General features: G+C 42.4%; 1 protein-coding gene across 1 annotated transcript; it reads right to left on the bottom strand.

The window, feature by feature from the left end:
* Positions 1 to 663: 663 nt before the first annotated feature.
* On the bottom strand, positions 664 to 15,077 carry E2F7 (E2F transcription factor 7). Its single transcript, XM_009284933.2, has 11 exons — positions 14,808 to 15,077; positions 12,672 to 12,840; positions 9,921 to 10,205; positions 9,120 to 9,278; positions 7,898 to 8,035; positions 6,869 to 7,063; positions 6,140 to 6,224; positions 5,004 to 5,523; positions 3,862 to 4,132; positions 2,211 to 2,635; positions 664 to 840 (listed from the first exon to the last, which is right to left on the bottom strand). The coding sequence occupies exons 1-11, from the start codon at positions 15,057 to 15,059 to the stop codon at positions 664 to 666; spliced, it is 2,676 nt and encodes an 891-aa protein (XP_009283208.1). The 5' UTR covers positions 15,060 to 15,077.
* Positions 15,078 to 15,766: the final 689 nt, after the last annotated feature.

Below are 15,766 nucleotides of genomic sequence, written 5' to 3'. Positions count from 1 at the left end.
AGGTTTTTCTAACCACAAGTGCTGGGCAAATTGTACAACAACCAACTGACATTCAAGTAATCCTACCCTGAGAAAATCTGTTATTCTGAAGCTGCAAAAAAACTTTTTTGCACTAAATCCCACTCCAACGTACAAAATAAATAGCAAGAGGCTGCACTGCGGAGGCAGGATTTGACAGATTGGAACCAAGGAAGCAGTTGCTCTCGCAACTGCAGGAGTTTATCAATTTCACCACAGATTTACTCAGGGTAAGTAGAGTACATGCAAAAAAAATGCTTGCCCCAGATAAGTGCTAGACATCTCACTTAAAACCATGAATAAAGAACCCCTGGGGACTCCAAGGAAATCTGTTCGCATCTCCTCACAGCAATAAAGAGTTTTCCAAATTAAACCCCCAAATACAATTTGATGCCCACAAGGCTGTGTGAAGCACAGCATCTGAATTCAAATCAGTACTGAAGGAACAATTCAGTAAAAGGTTTTCAGTACCAAGAATGATTCATGAAGAAGGTGGTTAACAGAACTGGTGGGTGAATAGATAGCGGGGAAGCATGCCAAAAGGGATGATATTTTAACACGCTCTTCTTGCCAGATAAGAGCTTGTTCTCTTGTAATCGATACAGGGTCCTAGGACAATCTGCCCACCCTTTGCAATAAGTGGAGTTAGTCAGGGCTGGTACTAGAGATTTCCAGTCTCCTCTGCACAGAGCTGGCATTTCTGTTCTGGTTGCCTTCATTTTTCTTCCATGCAACAGGGTCTCCAAGACTTCCGGGAGTTTTGAAAAATGCCTCATGACGTGCAGGACGAATGCTCTTGGGAGTGAGGGGAGTTGATGAAGGCTATTTGTGAAACAAAACCAAAGTGATTCAGCAGGGCTTTCTTAAAGCCTACATGCAAGCACACAAACAGAAGACAGCTTGTAGACATTAAGCCCTGTACCCTGCTACTATAGGGAACCACGTCACACAGCCTTTCAGAAGCTCCACATGAAAAGCTACGGGCTTTGCCCCTGCTTTTTGTTCTGGAACTGTCTGCCAGTACATCATTGCTGGAAGCTGAAAGCCTATCTCATCTCCAACTTAAATGTATTCATGACTAGTTCATACTCATTCATTCTTATGCCAATCTTGTCCGTTAGCTTAAATGGCTCTTTCCCTTCCTTGATGTTTTACGCGGTTTCGTTATTTGTTAGCATCTAAAAAAAGAGATCTAAAATTAGTCTCCTAAACCCTGGCCACTTCTGTTTTAAGTGCCACTCTACTGTAACCTCTAATGCTAGTATCTGTAATCAGATTGGCTGCCAACCAGGCTCTATTACAGCCTTTCTCTAAAGCTCGAACAAGATAAACATAAAGTAACATTCATAAAGCTTCCAAAAGTTCAATCTATTTGTCACTGCATTAGACAACAGGAAAACAAATCACAGCTTTAAGAACGTAAGCTAAAGTAGTGCCAAAATGTCACTGCTAATAGTTGTAAAGACCCAGGTAACACAGTGTGACATGACTGTTTTACATCGCTCATTGTATTTCAGGTAAATGAGTCCTTCACTTTTGAATTTCTCATTTTTTTACTTGAAAAGTCTGCTTCTATGATAATTTTTTAAAAATATCTGTATAAAAAAGATCAACAAAACCCACAAGAATCGTTGTTTTCCCCCAGTTCTGATGCTGCTATTATGTTCCCATTATTTAGTGAAGAGAGATCAGAGTGGGTGTGAGGAGGTAACCCAGGACACTACTACCTGAGAAGTGTGGCAGCCAGCTGACTCCTGAATTATGACGAGCAATCCCCCTGTCCACCTAACGTGTTTCTGTAGCCATTGCATAACACACAATGATAGTGTCAAATGAGGAAAAAATACTGACTCGGATTTCTGGGGGGAAAAACCCCTCTAACTTATTTTTTTTCTCTATTCCTGTAAGATTTTTAAAGGTTAAGATTTTTATGATTTTAAAATTCCTGTAAAATTTCTAAAACTCACCAGTCCACCATTCAGGGCTAGACGTGCAATGCTGGGCTATGTCTTTAACACTGTCCCAAGCGTTGCCACCACTAGAGATGGACACGCAAACTAAGTGGAAGACACCAGCTCCCAGCGTGCCAACTTACCACTCTGACACACTGGCACCAGCCTACAGCGCAAGCTGCCTTCAGTCCCAGTGACCTGGCACCGCTGTTTCATCACCCAACCGCCTTTCACTCTTACCTGCTGCAGCTTCAGAAGGGTGACCGAATGCCCCATACACACGGGGGAGTCCCGTTTAACAGCACCGCGAGACCTCGCAAGCACGGGACTCAGGTGCAGAGGGGGGTGAGCTGGTTGCTGGGGATCCACCGAAGGCGCGGGTGAGACCTTGGGGGTTACCACTGCCGTGGTGCCTATGAAAACAGGCGTTGTTGATGCCAGGCCAGACATACTGAAATTCATGGAGGCAGCAGCTGAGAAGGAGCCGTCGGGAACCGGGGAAAGAGGACTGGTGATTGTGGGAGAACAGACGAGAGGGAAGGAAGCCAAGGCTGCTGATGGCACCACGACACAGGGGAGGCTCAGAGAAGGTAACTGGCTCGCAGCCAGGCTGATAGCACCAGGGGCTTGGTTTGCAGAGAAGAGGAAATTAAAACTGCTTAATCCTAAACCAAAGAGAGAAAAAGCAAGGCATTAATACAGTTGACAAATTGGAATTAAGCTATAACAACTTCATCTAGAACAGGAAAGAGGGATGACAACAAAGAAAGAGACAGGCTGCCCAGGAAAAAAACTGTGATAAAAAGAAGAAAAAAGAAGGAAGAAAACTGTCACAAACCTGTGACTCTTCTCTCAAGCTCCCTTTCCTTACCTACCTCCATCTCCCCCTCTACTGCCTGTTCACTATATTTGCATCCATTTACTTTGTTCATATTAAGTACCAACCACACACCTTGCTGTTTTCTGCTTCTAACTTCAGTTACAAGCAACATCTTGGCTAAACAAACTCTTTTTTCACTAACAGGAATCATATCCTCTGCTATATGAAAACATACGCATTGCTTTTTATAAGGAAAAAAAAAAAAAGAACACACCCACAAAGATACACCCCAAAGGCACTAATTTTCCTGAGAATGGCTGAAATACTGTTTTGAAACAGAAGCTGCTCCAGTTCCCAGTTTGTCTGACCTTGCAAAACAACAGGATCAACACTTTCAAACTGAGCGTCTCCATCCTATAAGTGAAATCCCATAGACCCCACTCTGTGCCACAACTGAATCAAATACTAAAGCAGTAGTCACGGAAGTCTGCCACACGTATCCTGTTCCCACAAAACACTCTTCCGCTCCACATAAACACAGGCATGGAAAATGGTGGACACGAAATGCTCTGTAGTATTTTCAGCTACTTCCTCCCCATCCCTACTGTGTCCTATGAGCAGGCCCGGCTACGCTCCCAGTGCCTGTTTTTGTGAGGTTATCCCAATGATGCACATGACAAGACAGTACAAAGTTTGTAGATGACTAAATTCACCCACTCAGGGGGATGCTGTTGCACTATTCTGGCCGCCTTACTGCCAAACCTAGACTTCCAGCTCCTCCGAGTTTTGAATGCTGGATAGGTGTCTTTTTTGTGGCACATAATTCAAGCATGCAAACCCCACATTATTCATCTCTGTTAATGTTTGGGTACCTCAGAAGAATGCCTGTATTTTCACAGAAGCAACAGTTCATCTGGAGTCAAGAGAATTCAGAGCTATTAAACTACTACAGAGAACTGCTTTTTGTGCGAAATACAGACTTATTCACCTATCTGTAGGTCTCCCTATTTGAACAGCTCAGTGAACAGATGCAGAAGTTTGAGTGCCTCTAGATCTCATGGCTGTCCTTACCAGCAGTAGGCTGAACATAAAGATACTGTGGTAGGAAAGGTTGATTGGCATTTTCTTTAGAGATGTGCTCTTTTCCTGGAGAGGGTTCATCAGGGTCTTTATTCTGAGACCATTTTTCTTGCTCCTGAGACTCTAAAGGCTTAGTAGACTCCTTGTCTGCAGCCTCTGGAGCAGCAGGACTTGCGAGGTCAAGATGAAAAGCTTCTAGATGTTCAGCAGATGTACAGCCACTTCCTGCGGTAGATTCTGCCTTGAGTGACTCAAAAGGCTTCTAAGCAAAAACAGAAGAGGAAATGACGAGTCCAAACTGAAATAACACAGTACAATGTCTCTCATGCGCTTTCCTCAGCTACAGAGTAAAATGTGCTCCTGTGCAAATGGGCAGCACAAAACTCATTAGCATGTCATCAAGTTAAAAATTTTGTTTGAGGGTTTGAAGAGCAATATTAGTGATGCCTAAGCCCTGTGCTGTAGTTCACTTTCAGTACTTGGAGACACTAGATAAGAAATACCTGAGCTTGGGGATTCATTTCTCTTTATTGATAACGAAAAACACCTGTTTCAAATGGCTTATATTCAGACACTGATAACGACCTTGAGCCTGACCCCCATTTTCAGTAGTTAAGAAAACTGTGAGATAGATGCACTTCACCTTCACCATCATCTCCTCTCTCACCAGCCTGCTGTGGGCAACATTGGGCATGAGAGAGAGGGACTCAGGCTGGAGAGTAGGGGGAAAGTACAATCCACATTTGCTGTAGCTCAGTGGAGTAAGCTGCTGCTGGGAAAGCCCAAGCTAACAGGAGAAGATGAGGAGTAACAGTGACATTGATTTCTTCCCCTCTGGCAGGCTGTTTTGTTGAAGACAATGATCAGGACACTGATTACAAAGAACAGCTGACCATCACTTCACTATGCAAATCAATCACAGTCCATTTTCCCCTGGTAGTGTGAAAACATCTCCCAGTTAATGCCTATACTTCCTGGCACAGCACCCTTACAATTTTATTAACATGTGGGAGGTAGCCTTTGTATCTGTAACAAGTGTGGTGTAGTGAATTTTCACTTCTGAAAACAGTCTTGGGCAAAAGTCTTTCCTCACTAACAGGAAGCCTAAGTGACAATGAAATTCACTTCTTTACCTTGGGTACTACAAGTGAGAGGGGCACATCACTCTGTTCCATGGTCTGCTTTTTAGCAGCTGGCTCTTCATCATCCACAGGTGCAGAGGGTGACGCGCACTTGTGGGAGCTGCGTTTTTGGCAGGCAGCTGGAGGTACAGTGGCCTGAGCTTCTGCCCTCCTGTTTCCCACGTCTCCTGTGGTGGGCAGGGTCTCCCTCAAGTTATTTTCCTGAAGACCGCCACACAACATAAAAAGGGATGAAGAGGGGAAGCACAGGAAGGGTTGGTTGGGGAGCAGGGCAGGTTTTCCGTTTTCTGTTTTGGAGGCTGCTGGAATGGAAGGATGTAGAGCTTGGCCGCTGATGCCATTTGGCAGCGAGAGGCTTGGCACATCTGTCTGAACCACAGGGAAAACTGCCTGAGGCAAAGGGTTAACACAAAAATCAGAGTCCCCAGGAACTGGAAGAAGGGAGAGAGGTGAGGTTATGCTTGGGTTCCTTGCTGAATTTAATATCGTTTCTGTGGCACAAGCTTTATTCCTAAAAAAAAAAGTAATGAAGAGGAAAAACATTTAGTCCAAAATTAAACCCCTATTTTATCCTTAAAAGCAAACAGGTACATTGTTGGACATAAACGTGGAAAAGTTCCCCCCCAAATCACTACTTTTACACAGTGTACAAGGAGGCTCACTTTTTATTATTTCTAATTACACAGAAGCAGACTTATCGGGTTTTTGGCAGAATAATAATGCTTTCAGTTGCACCTGACTAGAGTCAATCATTCACAAATGAATTCAAATTAGGATAGGTGTAGAGAAGACCCACTGATGTGACAGAGAGGCTCTTCCATGGAATCATGATTTGCTCAGCCTACCTAGACAACAGGTCAAAGGAGGCAGGGATGACCTATATAAACACCCATGAGATGAAGAACTACTGAAGCTAACAGACAACAGTGGTACAAGTACAACTGGGTATAAATTGGCCATGAAAAAAAAAAAAAAAAAGAAAGCCACACTGAAACCTATCAGCATTAAAATAGTAATAACAAGACTCTCTGGCAATTTTCTATCTCAGTCCCATCAATGAAATCTAGCCTTGAACTAAACATGACAAGCACGAAGCTGAAACTGGACAGGAGCTAAGACCAACCTACCTAGTATCTTCCTCTATTTTCTGCCTGCAGACAGCTGCTAGATTTATCATTTTGGAGCAATATTCATCTGAATTCACAACACAGGCTGAAAGAACAAAGGAGCATTCAATTAACAACAGGTAAGTTTACCAAGCATATTTTGATACTGGCCATAGAAAATAATTGATACAATTTTTCTATCCTGACACATTTTTATAACATTCACTAATCACCTAGAGCCAGAACCTGCAAGACACTCAGAACTCGCAGTCCCACTGGAGAGGTGCTTGACATCATCATTTCCTATAACAGGGAACTGTGAAAAGCCCTGTAATTGCTTTATCTGTTTTAACAGCTATCCATTAGAATGTTACAGTAAACTCCACTATATTAGGAACCATAAAGTAAAGCAATCTTTTGTGGCTAAAGAATCTTTCTTTACCTATACCAAATTTTAACAGAAGAAACTGTAGTATAGTTGCAGTTAGTGGAGAACAGAAACATTTACCAGAAAACAAACTGCAGATTCATGGCAGTATGGCCCAGATTCATCTCATCTAACTTTAGGCACTTGACTGGAGGGTCCAAAACAGAAGTCTCATCACATGGACAGTAGAAATATAGGCACCTCCCAAGGGTAATTCACATATTTAATTAGGCTGATTCACCCAATAAAGTGCCTTAAATTAGTGGGCCCACATTTGGGCAGATCCAATGGGATACAAAAGAACACGCTTCCTTAGTAGTTACCTTGCCTCTCTTGATGTGGGCTGTTGGGCTCAGAACTGACCTTCCTTCTGGTCCCTTCACAAGGCTGTGTGCCATTAAATGAAGTGTGACGTGTAAACCTTTGCTTCCCAGTAGCACAGATCTGATACGGGGCACAGGCTCCACTCTGCGTCCCTGGCAGAGGATCAGATGTTGGGCTATGCCCTCTCGGCTCATCTGTAGGAACATAATTTTGTACAACAGTCCTTCAGGGAACACAGCTCATCATTTAGGCTTCTGCCACATTACTGAACTTGGCCATGAGAGAAGAGGCAACCCCTATACCATCCCAAATCCCACAACACTGAAGCAAACCTAAGCTCGGTAAGCACGGATAGACAAGATAAGGGCTTCCCTCCTTTTCATTCCATGGCAGTTGCAGCAGCAGTTACACTCTAGTATGCGCACCCAGGAGGAGAAAGGGTACTAAGATGGCATTAACACTATCCTTCACTTTTACTTGGTCCTGGCACTGGCCTGACCCAAATACATTAGCAAAGATCTTTCCTTTGCTCTGGCTTCTGGCCGAGAATCAGCAGCTTACAGAGATGCTCTGGCCCACCGCCTCCTTCTTTGCAGACAAACCTTTTGTTCAAGGGGACATGTGCAAGAAACAGCCCTGCTCTACCTTGAAAAGTCCCCTTACAAAGACAATAATTCACTGCCTAGTTATGACAGAACTACTGAGATTCTGCAACCCAGAAAAGCTGTGGACCCAGATTTGGAGATATAGGGATTATCTGCCATTGCTCTACAATTTATACAGTTATTCATACAGTTATGTAAGTCGGTGTAAAAATACCAGCAAGACAGTATCCTTCAACATCCCTCCACAGCTCCAGCCTTTGAGCATAAAGTCTAACAAGGGCAAATGTTGGGCTGGCCAGCAGTTAATAACCACAGGGTGGACAATGAATGCCGAGCCATTCTTTACACACAGAAAACAACCTATTACCACTTGGGAAGGATTGTCAAAACAAAAAGAAAGGAGATGCGAGCTACACAAGTTACCGGTCTTTCCAGGGAATTCCACAGGCCCAATCCACTTGAAGGCTGGTTTGCGTCCTCGTTCCTCTGTGACATGAACTTTCTTGATCAAGCCTAGGCTGGTGAGGACATTGGCGATATCATACAGTCTTCGTACCTTTGCTAACAAGAAAGGGCAGAAATAGTCAAGACAATCACGTTTATGATGCATACAGTACATATTTACACAGTAATTTCATTCCAGAATATCACCACAGCTTTCATAGACTAGGTGGGTAAAATCAAATTGGGATGGACTTAAGCCACCTTCTATGAAGCCTGCCACGCCAGCTTCCACCTGCTTGTCACTGCTTCTTCATATCTTAGCTGCTCATCCATCTTAGCTGCTCAGGTTTAAGCTCACCTACCTCACTTTGATCGAAATGGGTTAGGGAGTGATTACATCATCAGCTTGCCCAGAAGAGGCAGCTACCTCCACGTGGAGTAAAGACAAGCACGTGGCGGCAAGAGGCACATGAGTGCACGGATGATCACAAGAGGACACATATTTATCATCTTAAAAATATAACACTTCTAGAAAAATCTCTGTGACTCCAATAAATAACATGTTTGAGGTGAGTATGATACCCACAGGTTGTCCAGCTAAACTTCTCACATCCCTCCCGGTATTTGGGGTAGAATTTTAAGACTGAAGTGCAAGTACTTTATTTTAAAAGTACTTTAAAGACTTAAAATAAAAGTCTTTATTTTAGAAGAATTATTTACCAATGCTGAGTTTTTCCATGTTGTCCAAGGGATCTAAGTACTAATCCCCACTAACTGGAAAGCAAACTGTGCCATCCAGCTGTGAAAGATTTCTGGGGTGAAAAGGAGAAGTAACACATTTCTGCAGAGAAGAAAATGAATTCCATTAAATTAAACAACATGTTTCATTTCAATAAGTTCTGAAACGTCATTCAGAACAGTACAAGAAACAGGGTTAAAGTATGAAAAAAAGTTCAAACAAAAAAAAAAAGTTTTTCTTCATTCTGAAGCTAAAACTTGGAGATAATTGTCAAACTGACTCTTCCACACCCCTAGCTCTGTTTTCACAAACTGGCATTTGCAATTAAAAAAAAAAAACAAACCAAACTTCAGCAAAAGATTCCTGACCTGCTCTTGCCGTTACCTACTGGTGTCAGTCCAAACATGCCCCTGTTTTCTTTACTCACTGACCGATTGATTCATCTCTCAACAGCCAGCTTACTTTTAAATTTGCTGTGGTCCACTGTATCCTGTGTTTCTTCTATCAGTATCTTCGCTGCGATGTCCAAAGTGACTATCTTGGTCTTGGAGACAAGGAACAGCATGACAAACTTTTGGCTCATAATCCGCAACGACTTGTCCTTTCTGCTGTTTGCAGATGCTGTGTTACAAATAATACCCAAGCCTCTTAGCATATATCATCCATCACAGCCGGAAAACTAGCAAGTAGGTTTTTCACACACAAAAGGGGTAAAGTATTTCCTGGTCGGGAAGCAGAAATCTTTTGAAAGGCAGCAAATAACTGAGTAATGTGGACAGAAGCCTCTCTTCAAAAGGCAATAAAAAATAAAGCTTGTAGAAATAGCTTTTAGAAAGTCAGATTCCAAAGCAGATTCTATGTTACGTTACACAGTTTTGCACCACTATAATTTTGTGACTCCAATGGACTTTGTAACTTAAAACACTATGTATTATATGGGCAAGCATGCAAACAGTGGACAAATGGAAGATGGCACCTTCTGTCAGGGTAAAACATTTACTGTCAGGTACGGGTGGGGAAAGAAGAATTGGAGTGCCTGGCAGAAGCTCCTGCCAGTCTGTAGGACAGAGGGAAAAATCCATCCTGAGACCTATGCTAGGGACAGGAAGAATTCTGTCATCTCCACAGTGAATTCAGCACCTTTTTGAAAAGAATAATTTTTTATTATTTAATTTAAAAGCAAAGCAAGGGAAAAAGTCACATAATAAACGGGAGAAAAAGACTTGTGTCTGTGTATCACATTACACACATTAGTTATCTTACCAGAGGTGCAATCTGGTTCTGAAAAGTCCAGTAATGGTCTGTCTTGAGAATCTGGAATAGTTTCCTTTTTCCGTTCTCCAAATTTGTGCTCCAAGTCCTGCTCCTTGTGCTGGAAGAAGGTCATTAGCTCTCCATACTGCAGCTCTCCTGCTTCCTGAAGCGTTTTCAGAGTCTGACTTAGGTTGTGCCGGCCATGCCAACAGTACTGGTTCTTGGCCACACGGCTAACCAAGTGCAATGACTCCAGGACGTTCACTATATCGTAAATTCGTCTCCGCTCAACTCCTGTTTTAAGCAGGGGGGAAATAAAAAAGACATAGATGCTCATCTAGTTCTAATGTGCTCTTCAGCAGAAGTGGAACAGAGAACAGGCTGTTCTCTAATACTGAGTGTTCACAACACATTTTTCACTGTTCACCTGGACACGCTACATTAGACCCATCCAAATTTGTACAATTAAGAACTGACTTATGTATGGCAAGCACCATGTTATGATGTTCTTTGTCTATTTTAACTGCCAGCTCAGCCATGGCTTCAGCTTAAAGCATCTACACTGTGTTTAGAAGAACTGATTGCAGTCTGCCCAGCCCCACTCACTCAGACCTATCCAGACTGCCCTGGGTTTTTCAGAGCACTTTGGCTCTTCTTGTCAGAGAGCTTCAGAGCTCAGACACAGACCTGTACACAAGCCTGTGTGTAACAGAGGGCAGAAAAGGGTATGAGCCTGGCACTGACACAGTGTAGATATAAAAGCCCACTCCTACAGGAACCAGTGGGAGTGTGGTCCTCCACTTGCATTTCCAATGGCACAATTACTTGCTAAGCATGTACCAAGCAAAGGAGCAAAGGCTTCACAAGGTGCAAAGCAGTGGAGAATGAGACCCACTGTTCCCAAATGCAGCAGAAACAAGTCCTCAGTGCTGGCTGGGTCTGCACCAACGGGACAGCTATGAAATATGTCCAACTTGGGTTCAGCCTGACTGACGTGAGCAAGACTGGGGACTGAATATGAACAGGCCGGTGGCTCTGCTCACTGTCCCAAGTACTCGTGTCCAGCGCTGTTTGAAGCGTGGCCGTTATATATAACACAGTGCACTATACACTGGTGGCATCATCTATACCAGAAATCCCATAACGGTTAACATCAGCTGAGCAGAACAAGTGCTAGCCAAGGGGAAAGGTTTTGAAAGACTTCCCTGCAGAAGGCAAGGCCTTGATGCATCTGTTTACCCATCTGGAGAATATGGATAATACTTACAGCCTCACACGGATATTAGGATAAACAATTCATGAGTATTTCCAAGTGTGTGGAGATCTTGGAGTGAAACACACTCCGGAAAAACAAGAGTGCTACACATATCCTGGTGTCTGTCAGGCACCAGCAGCATAGCCCCCTTTGTGGTCTTTCCATAGGTCTTCAGTGGACAAAGCAATACACATTTGTAGCAAAAGCTGTATTACAGCCGTCATTTGTTACACAGAGAGCAGCAACATCAGCAGTGGATAATTTTGTGGTCCCTGAAGCAAGTGGATAAAGGCAAGCAAGGAAGTGAAAACCAAAGGGAGAAGAACACACACACCCCCTTCTGGGAGGTAAAATCCCCAACAGTAAGTTTTAAAACAAAGTTTCTAGTATTTAGGAAAGCAAGGTAACACCACTCCCAACACAGAATAAAGCACTACTCATGTTCAGCTGTACAAGGTTGGAGCACAAGCATCTCATGCAAACACACAAAGGAGTAACTGCAAAATCTAAAAGAACGATTCGTTTAAAAAGTAATTTATTTAACTATTTACTTCATCTGGATTCTCTCCTATTTCCACTTCCCATTACCAAGGCAAATAAATGAGTATTTCAAGGACTTTCTTATCAGTCACAGAGAACATCACTCTTCTGTTCCCTTTCTTCCCAAAACAGACACATTTCATTTTTGCTACCTCTTTTCTGTTAAATACCTGAGTTCTAAATGCAGATATGATATTTATTTAGTTTAAGTCAAATTTTGTAAAGCCCTTCCTAGCTAAAAGACAACCTCTCCAAGGACCTGGATCTTTTTGTTATTGGTGTGACCTGGCTGAGGCCTCTCTCCCAAGTTTTATTACTTCTCTCAGATATTTCATTAATCTTTTAACTAAGACCAAACCTAACAGCAGACCCAGCAAATAAGCTACTCAATACCTTCTTACCACCCCAATACAACACATTTTCTCATTCTACTCTTGCAGGTCTCCTGGTAACCTCCCCTCACAAGACAATATTTAAAGCTAAGAGAACCTTGGTGAATCATAAGACCTTGGAAGATACAATGTCAGGCACGTTACTGAAGTCAGGCAGTAAACCCAACCGCTTTCGTGCATCTACTAGTTTGCAATTGTTTCCCCAAATGTTCTATTTTGACAAAATTTGTTGTTCCTAAGTCCTCCTTCAGGGGGTTTGTAACTCGTAACTCCTTCAGTCTTCAGCAAATTGAAAATTTAAGAAAGCAAAAGAGTTGGTAAACAGCTGGAGGATAGATCTGTCTAGTAAAAAGTACTGTCAGAAAGCAGATTTCAAAATGGTAGCGTTATCAAGCAGTAAAGACACTTAGGAATATTAGGCATTTCCAACTCTTGATTAGTATGATTAGAAGAGCATCCAGACCCAGGGAAAGGCAGACCTTGAATGTACTCTGTAAGAAGGATGGTCTTTTGAAGGCCCTCCTGTCAGGTTACCCAGGTGATCAGTTACCCCATTTTTGAAGGTATACATACCGAGAATTGAAGCCACTTCATCCAAAGAAATAGTAGTTTTTTCTGTTGACAATGGATAACTTGGATAGCGAGCTAGAAACTTTTGGCACAAGAGTCCTAAGCTTTTCTGTTTTCTGCTGGGCCTCTGTTTTTCAAATTCATCAACCGTACTGTCGTCTACCATATCATACTGTTAAAAAAATAAATGTTAACTCTTTAGTGCAGAACTTCAGAAGCAAGGCGTAGCCAAGCAAGGCATATTTCAGATGTTAGCAATATTTAAGCTCAGACTTTCTAATAAGGAAAAAACCATGGACTCCTTACAAGCGCAGAGCACTTGGGTGACACACTTTTGCTTGCAAGCTCTTTTTAATTCATCACACAAGATATCTACAGAAAAACTCTTATCTGCGAGATCATAAAATAATGGTTATGCATAAGAAAACAAAACAGTAAGACCAAACACCCAAGACTAGCAGATGGTAAGATCCTGCTTGGAAGGAATATTTCTTTTTGAGAGGAGGAGGAATATTCCCTCAAACACCTCTGGATCTAATAAACCAGAAGATGTACAAGCCATCAGAGAGTTCCTCTTTCAAGAGATTTTACTGCCCTTTACAGTGCCTAAACCGGGGGTTGGGGAGGGCATGATGCTAAGAGACTATAAAAGGCACCACCCAGTCTCTGAACCTTAAACTCAGTCAAGCTGTTAGCTTAAGTGAACTCTGTAGGATGGCCTGAATATGGTCTTTCTGTCCTGGGGGGGTGGGGCGGGGGGGAGGGAAACCAACAAAACTGTGATGGCAAGAATGTATGAAAGGGTATGTTTATTTATTTAAATGAGAATGATGGAGGACTTTTCTGCACTGGTAACTTTGGGGTTTTGCTTCCTTGTCAAAAAAAAGAAAAAAAAAACAACCTTGCCTTCTGGCAAAGAAAAGCCAGAGTGGTGGAAACCCAAGTTTCCTTGCTTATGAGATCTTAATTGTCCTTTGCTGGTTGTGACTAAGTGACATTGTGGTAGGCTGTTGCTTTGATTGACTTCTTTGAGTTTTATATGGTATGGAAATAGCAGTATTCTTACAGTAACACTTTTACATCTTTTGTAAGTTAACTTTTGGTGTGGAGAAAATTATTAAGTGTAAGTTTTACTAACTAGAAAATATTTGAACCCTTTATAGTAGCCACCCCAAAAATGCTATATGATCTTAGCAGGCTTGGAGAGGTAACGAGCTAACCTTTAACATTGACTGTTTTTTACTTACTGGAAGCTACATTAGGAATTCTCTTTAGAGAACTGTTTGTTCCTTTACGACTATCTAAACTGGAGAGTTTTCCAGACTACTGTCACTGTAGATGCTGTAAAATCTACACTTGTAGAGTGATCTGTACCTATCAAATGATCCTTCTCAGTAGGAGGACCTCAGAACTATCTTCCTCTCGCTGAAATCACCAAGTAAGGATTTTCTACAAGAAATAATCCAGAAGGAAAGCAGTGGTTGGAACAAAAAAACAGTCTGAACGAAGAAAACTGTAATGATGCTTATTACGACCTAATGTCATCCTCTCCATGGATGGACTTGATAGGGATCAGCCCCCACATTGCCTGACTCTTGACAAGCAAAAATCTTCCAAACACTTGACCGTGCTGTCTGACTACTAGTTTGGGGGCTGGGGTGGAAAGGGGGAGAAAGGTTTTTAACTGACTACTCTGTGGGGCTGTTGTGGACAAGGTATAAGATTTCAAATGTATGTTGAAGAATACACCCTCACCATTGTCAAATTGCTTTTGAAAATGCTGCCTGTCTGTTTAGAAATGATTTGGCAATTTTCTTTCTAATGCAGTTCAGAAAATAGCATCAGAAGTCCTTAAGTTGGGGCAAATGACACATTTAAGCTCTACTTCCTTCACTGTCCTTTTAAGTAATAGTCAGGTTCTTGAGGGGTCTCAGGCCAGTTACTAGTAAGACAGTTACTTTTAGTCTTTGAAAGTCCTACTGCTCAGCCAGTGCCGCATAGGCAACCGTCCTTGGGAACGTTTTACAATTCTGCAATTTTCCATAGGGAGCAAAGGACCAGTTGGAAGAAAACTGAGGCACAACTTAAGGAAGGTCTGAGTCCTAACTGAACATAAGGTAATCGTGTTCTGAGTCTCACCTGTAACGAATCAGGTGTGTCACTCTGCTCACTGTTTTCTATGGGTCTGAAGAGCTCTTTCTTCTTTTCCCTGTCCCTCATGTCAGGGCTAGCAGCACTAACAAGCATCTTCAGGTTAGCAGTGGGGGTCCAGGGATCAGGCTGAGGTCTGTCAATGAGCTTAACGGGTGTAATTGGATTTCTTTCCGGGGTGCAGCCTTTTTGCTTTGATAAATCAACTGGTTCATTCTTAATGGGAGTCTTTGGGGCCATCCTGGATCGATCAAATATGTTCTCCTATTAAAAACAAACTTCTTTAGACACAACAGGAAAGAAAACAGTCCAACAATCAATTTCACTGTTCTTACAAAGGTAATTGTAGTGACTCATGCCTTGGCACTCATAGCTATATTTAGCACAGCTCTTCTGCCTTTGTTGGAAGCGGTAAAATAGTCTACGTGCTACAGTACTGGAGGCAGTGTACATGAGATACTGCCCTGAATTACAGAAACTGAAGTCAACCAAACTTGTGGCCCATCAGGCTTTTAAACTCTGACTGTTATTACAAGACAGCATTGCCCCCCCAAACAGAAATCACCAAATTGGACTGAAACTGAAATAATGCATTGGTCACATTACACTTAGCAAGAAAACACGTTGTTCTGCTTGAAAGGTCTCCAATGAAAAGCCATGCTGGGTATGCAGCTCAGACTGTCATAAAATGTCAAACTAAAGTGGATGTAACTTCATGTGCAAGTGAAACAAGCTTTGCATCTGCGCTATCTGCTGAAGAAAATCTCCATAACTATTCCTCGACTACAGCTGAGAGCTGCTAGAAGGAAAAGTCTAATTCATCAGCTGATTTTTATCATTCTTTGAATGAAGCTCAACTCCTTCCAGTCTCTAGCTGCAATCAAACTTTTTTCATATTTCATCTTTGGGTCCAATTTTACCCCTTCCTCTTACTGCAAGAATTATCA

This window comes from Aptenodytes forsteri, unplaced genomic scaffold (genome assembly GCF_000699145.1).
Source record: "Aptenodytes forsteri isolate BGI_AS27 unplaced genomic scaffold, ASM69914v1 Scaffold71, whole genome shotgun sequence".
Classification (NCBI taxonomy): domain Eukaryota; kingdom Metazoa; phylum Chordata; class Aves; order Sphenisciformes; family Spheniscidae; genus Aptenodytes; species Aptenodytes forsteri.
Note: the sequence above shows the minus strand (reverse complement) of the source record. Positions and strands in the feature narration are given on the sequence as shown.